At 46.7% G+C, this 10186-nt stretch overlaps 1 protein-coding gene across 2 annotated transcripts in view; it reads right to left on the bottom strand.

The window, feature by feature from the left end:
- Window positions 1-8636: 8636 nt before the first annotated feature.
- Window positions 8637-10186, bottom strand: part of LOC144169107 (acetylcholinesterase-like) — a 63258-nt gene continuing 61708 nt past the window's right edge. For both annotated transcript variants that reach the window (XM_077698127.1, XM_077698126.1), the window contains exon 4: window positions 8637-8772. In XM_077698127.1, the coding sequence (XP_077554253.1) occupies window positions 8724-8772 (49 nt within the window). In that variant the 3' untranslated portion in view covers window positions 8637-8723. The remainder of the gene's footprint in view (window positions 8773-10186) is intronic.

Below are 10186 nucleotides of genomic sequence, written 5' to 3'. Positions count from 1 at the left end.
ATACAAGTATTGCGCCCAATTCCTTGCGTGTTACCTAGTGTTAATGAAGACGCTATGAGCGTGTAGCAAGCAAAAGTAGATGAAGAATGTTGAACGTATCCATCTGTTTGTTCTCTCAAGAATAACACGCTTCTAGAGAACCAAGAAGCAAAGATGCATTTTATAACAATGGTTACTCTTCAAATAGTTTGTTTCTGTAGCCCCTTATTCCACACCGCAAGTTTGGATAACTCTGCGTACGTTGTAGCCACATTTTTTTCTTCTTTCGCAACTTCTTCGCTAATACCAAATAGCAGCTTAGCCCCAGAAGCAGCTCGTCTTTCATTCATTCCATCGGACAATGAGAATACCTCAGTAAAGTGACATATCCATTCACACAACAAGGTCACCTTTGCCACCTTGCTGGCTGCTTACAAGAGTAGTGGAAAGATGCGGCATTTAGGTTTCTGGCGCATTCGAACCGCCACGGTATTCAGAAGAGGTGAACTAAGTGCGAACTTTAACATGACGAACTTCTTTTCATTATTACTGTTTTTTTATAAATGTAAATCCTGAAAGACATAGAACTCTGCAAAACTATTCAACGATTGCGATAGCTTTAAAAAATCAGTCTCTTCCCACGAAGAATATTCCCAACGTTTCTTGGATTCAGTCTGCCTTGCTTGGAAACCATGTGTAGCGTGCTGGCCTTACGCGCAGCGTTAGACTTTGTAGATTCAACTGAGTACCCAGAGAGGGCGCTGCTGTAGTACTTTCTGGAACTTCCCGCTTAGCGTTTTATGACGAGCGCTTGCCGGTCCCTCTGCCGAGTAGTCACCGCCATTTTATGCCTATGTTGTCAAAACACTTAGAAACGTCCAGTCTACTTTGCGAAGTCTACATCTTAGGGAAAGTACAGCAAGCGAAGTGTGCGAAAAAATGGCAATAAACCAGTTAGATAATCAAACGACAGCAACATCACGCGGCATCCGTTGGCACCAGCTGACTTCGACAGCACTTCTGTCTGATGTTCGGGATGTCGGATGGTTGCGTGGCTGGGTTCTTCTGACGTGTGACCGTCTGGCGAGATTAGGTATTGTGCGTTCCTCAGGGTGCCCGACTTCGCGCACACTGAAACGTTGAGAACGCCTTGTTTCAGTGCCGTGTAGCGGCAACGTTTTGGAATATGTTAAGCAGTTTGTTTGGTCTTACAATTAGAATGAGCACACGTTCAAATTAAGTGTTGGTGAACTTCCTGATATGTGCTGGTGCTTTTGTATTGTGGCGAAATCGTAGTTCCGCGTGTCTTGACGCGGTATCGCAACGGGTGATGTTTCCATTGCGGTGTCGCGTGTGGTCAATCCTTATGAGTCACTTGGAAAATAAGTTGGGAGACTTAGGTGAAGAAGCCTTCCTGTTACGCTGGTCCACACGCTTCACAGTGGTCAGAAACAACATCCTGAGCATCACTATTGTACAGTATTGACTTTCAACGAGTTCCTGAACTCTTTCTGTGATAACCTGGTAACGTTTCATGGGCTATTTCAGAGTAGTTTCTTTCACCCCCACATGCATTTGTTGTGCAAAGTGTTTACTACCCGGAGTACTTGGAAACTGATTAGTTTTTTTTTCTGTTTTTAGGGCAGCTCTGTTACCACTAGTCGCTCCGCGCTAATATGTGGTTTATAATAATTTCTATTTGTGCCCTGTTGCTCTACTTGGGTTCAGCCAAGAAGCTACGACGAAAAGGCTAACGCCTAAAGCGCTCTGCACTTAATACTAAGAAATTGCCGAAATTGGTGGCCTCGCGGAGACCACCGGGCAGTTTACAAAATGGCATCATCTCCACTCCGTGGATGATGCGAGGTTGCGGAGTACGGGCACTCGAAATGACATCCAAGTTGCACCCCGAGTGACATCCCATTTGCGCCCCGACCGTCATTCTATTTGAGCCGTGAGTTGCACTTGATTATTCCCTAAATGAAACGACAACTCACGGCTCAAATCAAATTTCGTTTGATTTTCACTTGATGGTAGTGTGCGCATGGTTGGACGCGGAAGGACATTGGGAGGTCCTAAGGAACTCCGCACCGTTATAGGCGAGGGAGTAAGACGCTTGGCTCTCGGGTACCTACTCACGGTCGTAGCCTAACGGGTGAGATGACTGACACTAAGTCCGCCTGGTCTACCAGGCACAGGCTCGAATCCTGCCGGCGCCTGTGTGATCTTTTGTGATTGTAAATGCTATGCGCACGGACGCGGACGGATATTGTGCGGTGCTAACGTACTCCGCACGTAAAACCAACAAAATGCCTAGCGCTCGTGTGTACGTGCCTCGTGAGGACCACCACAGTTAACAAAGCCAATTATGTGCGTAGCGCTCGTGTGTGCGCCCCTCGCTACGACCACGCATCGTCACCTGCGCACGTTTGTAAAGTCAAGCACGCCCACTTATGGAGATTGGCCAACGTTGCCCCCCTCCGACCTCACCCCCCCCTCAAAAAAAAAAAAAAGAAACTCTAGCATTCACCGTAATCGTGGGAACACTTCATCAGACCGAGAAAGACACGACTTAGCGTGCGCTCCTCCTATGGCATGTTCAATGATTATCAATTAAAACAAATAAAAGCTCCCTCTTTAGCAACAATGATGGAGTAAAGGTTTTGCTGCAGGGAAGATGAAGCAAATGGGCTGCAATCATGGACTTGAACCGTCGTGATGTTCGTGAAGGTTGCGTACACCTTTGCGGCCTTCACGTCTTACGTGTTAGGGTAAGCTACCTTCATTTTTTTTTCCGGGTAATGGTGCCGAGTTACTTTAATGGAGGGGAAGGGGGGTTGTAAGACGGTACCGAGCTATTTTTATTGCATAAGCGAAGGATTGGGGAAGTCAGAAAAAATTACGCCCACCTCCCCTCGCGGGAACCCTGATGTGATGCGACGCTGAGGGGGGTTCAAACGCATGCGGAGTGCAACCGTCGACCGAAAGGCCGCCGAAGAGCGGCACACCGGTTATATGCGCAGCGCGCCCGAAGGAGAGGAGACCGCGGAGAGAGAGAGTACTGCACATGCGCAGCACCGCGCGCAGCGCCGCCCACCGGCGGAGTGAGAGCGCGCTGGGCCGCACACCCGCAAATGTTGAGAGGGAGTGTTCGCTCTCACCTGGGCACGCGCCGGCGCCAGTGCGTCTGCCGCGGTTATGACGCAACACAATCCAGCATAATCCACTGTAATCCAATCCAATCCAATCTAATCCAATTCAAGCCAAGCCAAGCCAATCCAATCGAATCCAATCCAATGCCCCTCGCGAGAGAGTGTTCGCTATCGGAGAGGAGAGGGGGTGAGCGGAGGAGAGTGCGGACGCCGACGACGACGAGGGACGCACGCAAAAGGACAGGGCCGCCGACAAGAGATGCTCTCAGCGTCGCATCTAAAATGTTCGTGTTAGTCCATCAAGCTGCCTCCTCAAGCTGGCGACGCTGCCAGGAAGTCGTCAAGCCGAAGAGTGACTCACCGACATCCTTTGCCCGAGTAGCGGTAGCACGCCGTTTTGACGGGTCCCGTGTACACGTCAGCGCTTGTACGCGATGTAGAATCAAGTGCGCACCAGTGCAGGGAGTCAAAGAAAGAAGGCATGGGAATAACGGCAACAAGATACCATTGGTCATGAACAACACAAAGAGAAACAGCCGCAAATGCCTTCCGTGGCCACGTAAATGGTTAGAGCTCTAAGCATGGTTCCACAGTGACAAGGGACGCGCGAAAAACGCCACGCTTCCGACTTCTGAAGAAGGAGCAGGAATTGCGTTGCCGGCAGTACCTGAGGTTCACCGCTGACGTATTCCTAGACATGCACCAACGAATATCGATAGAATTTTTTGAAGTGAACGGAACGAGTAACGCACAACTGCTGGTCAGGTAACCTAACGCACTACGAGGGGAAGCGATAATATCACTCGGGTTTTACAGTTATGAGACAAGATGAAAAAGGCAGCCATGGATTTGACATTCTAGTGTGGGAATACGCTCGTCTGAATTGATGTTTAGACTACGCCTAAGGGTGGCCTGATACCTGAACCCAAATTTGCTTCTTGAAGTTCTTGACGACGTGGTTCATTCTAAGCGTAACACCCTGAATCAACTTGTTTCGATAAAAGAACGCCAGTGAGAAGTGGCTGAGGGTCTGTTTCTTCGCAAAAAATGTCGTCGACAGTTGATATTCTTTTGCTGAGAAATGAACTGTTTGTTTGAGCTGTTTGTTGCGCGCCACTTATATATAGGGCGAAATATTGCCTTTCGGCAGAAAGCGCACGTCTCTGTTAGGTTTCTCCCGCCCTCCCACAACTCCCGCCTTTTCGTTCTCTCCTCTAACCCATCACTCTTGCTTGCACCCTCACTCCTCCCATAGCAAATGCAATTGGAGGGATGCTTAATTCAATACATTTTCCCCGCGTTCACTCTGCTTGCGCGCCATTTGTTGCAAATGCGCGCGTGTCTTCGTTCATTATTTGCTTTGTGTTCTTTTTATAGCCGCCCAAGCTCAAGTTTTTTTGTTTGTTTTTACCCTCTTGTCATCGCTACCGTTTTTAACCCGTTGTTCCTGCATTGGCTGTGGTAAAACGAAGACAGCGTGCCTTTCGGCACTCCCCGTTCAGCAGAATGCAGGTACTTCCCGTTCTGTACTTACATTTCTCCTTAAATACGTTAGGGTTCGTTGCACTTAATACTGTAGACATATGTGACTCATGACAGCAGTTGTAGCAGTGTGGAATAGCCTTATTTATATAAACTTCGTTGTCAAGGACAATTTACTTCTGGCCTCGCAGCTGACTCAAGTCATACCAGACAGACAGACAGACAGACAGACAGACAGACAGCATATAGCAAAATTTTCACGCGTGCGTGGGCCAAGACTGTCGTTTTATTAGGAACGCCGGTAAAAGCTCAGTTACAACTCAGTTGGCTACACTACGCGCGAAAATTGGGGTTGACCATTAAAAATTTAATAACTAAAAAATAAAAATAAAAAAGAAATACAGCTTTTGCAGACATATAGTGGTGCGGCCAAAGGTGTGTCTAAGCCAATTTGCACACAGCAGTTGTCGCAAGTGCCCGCTTGGTCACAAAGGTTGCGCAAATAAGGAATTCCGCAGAAAACACCTCAAGAATAATAAAGGCACAAAAACATACAGCTTCAATGAACAATAATAATAACAGAAGCCCAGACCTCCTCACAGACACTACCCGCCAAAACAGACAGAAGTCAAATAAAATCAAATAATTTATTTTGCTACAGTTCAAATGAAAATGAAGCGGATTGACATGCACTGTGCCCCCGTTACATGTACTTGAGGCATAACGTTCGAAAATATAGCAGCATGCGTTACCATTACGTAAGACTATGTTCAAACTACCAAGTTGCACAACACGAAAAACTGTTCAGAGTCTGCACGTATTATTGAATTCCCCCCCCCCCCCTCCCCTAAAAAAAAGTTTTGCCCTTGCCTCTGTCATCGGAATCGGTAAAACACGAAAGTAGAATGTGTAGCGACATCTGCAGCTGAGCATCATTTGTGGGTAGGCGGCTGTCTTTTCGGTGGCCTTGGCGAGCGCCGTCCAGCTGGCCGGTCGCTTCGGCATAGGTGTAACGGTTGGCAAAGGTGTAACGGTGTCATTTCCGTGACGGGTGTGGTGTGAGTGAAATCTTGGTCTATCCTGGCATAAAACACTTTCGCGTTAAAATATAAAACCGGAAAACGAACAACCCCGAGTATAACATACCCCGTAGTACTAATGGTTGCTTCCCCGCAAGAACACCCTGTGTGCAGGGGTGGGGTGGGGGGGGGGGGGGGTTGCACCCTTTACAGGCCGCTTGCTTCGATGTATGGGCATCCTTACCGTGATGGATATGACGTCAGTGATATCTTGGTGTATCCAGGAATAAACACTTTCGTGTTTAAATTAACCACGCACTAAAAACTTTACATCAGAAGACAGTACAATTCCAGCCGGGTGAACACCGTAATGCTTTCAATCTAGACACGTACGAAATGCTGACATATACTGGCATAAAATTTGTTCTCTCGAAAAATGAAGACAGTGCAGTGAAACACGCAGATATATAAAGATATAAGAGCGACACGAAAAATAGTCAAACGCATAACGTATCAATCCGGTACTAAATATGTACAGTAGCCTCGCGATAATTTAAACTCCGATTATTCTAACTTCTGGTTCATTCCAACCCAATTTGAGACTTTGGTTGGCCCGCTATTTTCAATGTATTTTAAACTGGGCAATTCAAATTGCTTCATTGTGTTAATTCGGTTAATTCGTACTTCTCGCTTGCCCTTACCGAAATATATCTCTTGCATTAGCAGCTTCTAACTGCACGTTTGCCTCCTTTTTCACTAACCGTTACAAAGAAAGCTGAATACCTGCATAGACGTGTGAAAGCAAAACCACGCGCGCCGAAAATACTGAACTGGCCCGCCTTTCCAGCATCAAAAACTTCCTTTTGAACTTTCATGCAAAGATACAGCAGTCTAGCTGTGGTGATTTTATGTCAAAGTGTAAACACCACTTCAGTGATGTGTGTGAATAATGTATTATTAATAATTACGCCCACCTCCCCTCGCGGGAACCCTGGTGTGATGCAACGCATCTCATGGGGGGTTACATTGACGTTTTTCATCGTATTGATTACGCTTATATCAGGGATTCTCACGCGAAGGGGAGGTGGGCGTAATTTTCCATTTTCACCATGCAATGCACATGCAGTACACGTATGCTCAGGTACGGTCTTTATTGCAGACGAGAATGAGTGCGTTGTGGTCCGTAAAGTGCACAGTTAGGGGCTTGACGATTGCATCAAGCAATCGTCGAGTACTGCGAGAGAGTGCAAGCGTAACGCGGACGACCGTCGACTGAGACCGTCGGAGCGCGGCATGCCGCTTTACAGTCACAGCGCCCGAAAGAGAGGAGAGCGCGGAGAGAGAGAGTACTGCACATGCGCAGCGCGCGCAGCGCCGCCCACCGGCGCCTAGCAACGGAGTGAGAGCGCGCTGCGCCAACCCGCAGCTGGTTGGGAGAGAGTGTTCGCTATCAGAGAGAGGAGAGAAGGAGAGGCGCAGCTGTGCGGAAAACACCGGACAAACGCAGGAAAGAAAGATGGGCGAGCATGAGATGCGTTGCGTATAATATATGTGAATGTTTGTTTGCAACAGAAGTGGGTATGTTGCTACAATTCATATTTATGAGAACTTCTGATTATTCAAACTAAATCCTGGGGTCCCTTAGAGTTTGAATTATCCCGCGTCTACGTTATCAAAGTGACACTGCGAACAGCTATCGCATAACATATAATTTGGGCACTAACGAATTGTCGCAGTTCTCAGTAGAATTAGCAATTAATATGACAAAAATGCACATCATGATATTTGCAAAAAAATGAGCTAAATGTAGCTTTTTAACGCCATTAGCTCAGAAGCGTCTATTGTAGAGGAGGTTGGTAGCCATTAACCTCTGAGATGTACGATTTCGGGACCATTGACTTGGGCAGTCCCAACAGCGTACGCGACACTGTTTCTGTCTTGCCCGCTCAAAAGAACGACCCAAACTTCGTGGCGAGCTGACGGGGGAAATGGCGCGGCGGTTTCGCTACGCGTACTACCTAAAAAGCTCCGGCGAGACGGATGACCTAAACAGGGCGGTCAGTTGTAGCGCTGTCGTCGCGGCGTACCCCAGCGGATAACGGCGGTACAGCCAATCACTGCTCTGCACTTCCGACAGCTTTCACATTGAGCGGAACGGCTTTAATTTTGTTTTAACTGCCGGCACGAAAATTTACAATTGCATAAACAGCTTTGCTGTTAAAAAAGAAGTGGGCGTTATAGAGTCGTGAATTTATTGCGTAGCATTCTTTGCTGAGTAACTCCCCAGCCGGGATCGTGCAACGCCCCACGTTTGCACAAAAACGCGGAATTGCCAAAGCTAACCTATTGAATCGATATAATACCGTAAATTGAGATTAAGGTCGAATAGAACATTGAGAAACCAAAAAAATAAAAAACATAAAAATAACATTTTCACATAAAATGAGCTCACGACATGAAAAATCCGCATCGTATATGTCTCCCCCAAACACCAAAAAATAAACGAAAAAGAAATGCGCAATAGAACGCCGGAAATACGAATAAAAAATAGCGGAAACGAGCAAACAAAAGGGGATTGTTACTAAAATTTCAAATTTTCGAGTAATGAGTGGCTACATTGACGCTATTAGGCTCACCGTAGTAAAGGGCGGCGTGTTAGTTTCAAAACTCGGGAGTTGTTAACTGGCGCCAATATAATGACAGGCGTTCGTTTTCGGTTTCTGCTCCAATTAAAAAACACAAGGACAGGTGCATGAGTGCCATACAACTCCTGTAATTGGGCTTAGCAGCACTATACATTCTTAGGGAACTTTATCGTGCCGTTACGGCGTATGCTTTACCGACTCCAATGCTAGCAAACACGCTTACTTACCCCTGGCCAGACCACAAATACCGAAGAAAGATTTTTGATCTCCAGTTTATGAGACACAATAAACTCAGTTCTTTCCAGCGGTATGTGCTCCCATAAGTGATAACCCAAGTTGCTGAACAAACGCGAGAGATATAGTCGGCGTTTATTTTTTATTGTCAGCCACATAGGGTTATTTCAGTACGATGTCTTTGCTCTTTTGACTTGAATCACAGCATTTTATCACTGCTTCAAATCTCCATCTGCTCCCTTTGTCTTGGACGTCGCAGGTCTGTGAATAGAAGGTCATGATTTCACTCCGTGACCATGTCTGGAAAAACGTAAGGCTATTATATGTCTTCAACAGGGTTTATGGAGTAAGTGCAATCAATTGTTGGCCCGTAACTTTATTGATCTTAGAAATAGCATCACATTAATCACATACACCAAGTACAAAAAGGCGGTAAAACGGCGTGAACCACAGCAATTTCTAAAAATGGCTATTTATGGAAAAATTACCGGAATGCAATGTTTTCGAAATGTCAAGACTAAAGCCTAGTTGGACTTTCTTTGACATTGCTCTTGGACCTATGTTCAACTTTGCTGCCGCACCCATCATCACTTTTTTCTGAACTAGTGTTTCCGCGTCACGGCGCGTGATACCCGCTTTCCGATTTTTCGAGACCACCAAAATCCTTCTCCAATTTGTAGTGTGATTCTGCGTGCCTCACAACGAACTTGGTCAAAGTCGCCTGTCAGGTCAACGATTTCGTTTAACCAAAGTAACTCTGGGGCTAGTCCTTGTGCGCTGCCGCCACATCATATCTCGGCAATCTGTTGCCTCTACGGACCATGATCATTGGAGAGATCACGTCCAAATTAGCACACTTCTGGAAAAGCATAAACACCGACCTCCATCCGGGCAGCCGGCAAGCGCGAATCGAGGCGCAATCGATAATTTATGCAAACGAACAGATGTTGCTTATACGTATGCAAGAACCTACACTAACGGTCAACACAAGGGGTAGCCCCACTCACCACAAGCACCACTCTCGTCACCTGGGCATCAATCAAGACGTATTAACCCAGGGTAGCTCAAGCGGTCGCCTTTGCATTTATGCATACGAAGACCCCAATCATTATGAAAGACGACTAAACTGCCTGCAGAAAATTCTTAGCTTGGATGCTGGTCCTATCGGCTTTGAAGTTACTCTTCCTGCATCAACCTTGCGGGAAGTTAACTTTATCTGGACCCCTGGCCATTTCCCACTGACGTGCAAAATTGTTTTGCTCGTAAACAAGTCTGCGCCCCCCTATCTTGAGGCTTCGGGGAAGTTCGCATCCTTAATTTCTCTCGTCACCTCTCAAGACATTACGGAGAATTACCGGTAGGACAGACAACATTTCCCTCCCCCTCTACCTACGCTCTCCAAGAACCAAGAATCGCTGCTTCGCAGAACACAAAAAGATACCTTTCCTCACTTCATGCGCCCGTAGCGTATGTTTTCAACTCAATAACCCTACCGAAAGGCAATTGTGCTCAAAACCCGGTATGCAACCTGATATTATAATGCTATGCGAGCATATTCCAAACTTTTCTCCCCTGTTATCCCATCTTGCCATCATTGAGTTGTGGGAGAACCTTGTGAGCAGCATTTTTCTGGAATTGCAGTAACTCCTGCCCTCCAAAACGAAACCTTCCTTCT

The sequence above is a fragment of the Haemaphysalis longicornis genome, unplaced genomic scaffold, assembly GCF_048455015.1.
Source record: "Haemaphysalis longicornis isolate Haplotype H1 unplaced genomic scaffold, Haemaphysalis longicornis Haplotype H1 scaffold_2, whole genome shotgun sequence".
Taxonomy (NCBI): domain Eukaryota; kingdom Metazoa; phylum Arthropoda; class Arachnida; order Ixodida; family Ixodidae; genus Haemaphysalis; species Haemaphysalis longicornis.
The sequence above is the reverse complement of the archived record's forward strand: the minus strand, read 5'-3'. Positions and strand labels throughout refer to the sequence as shown.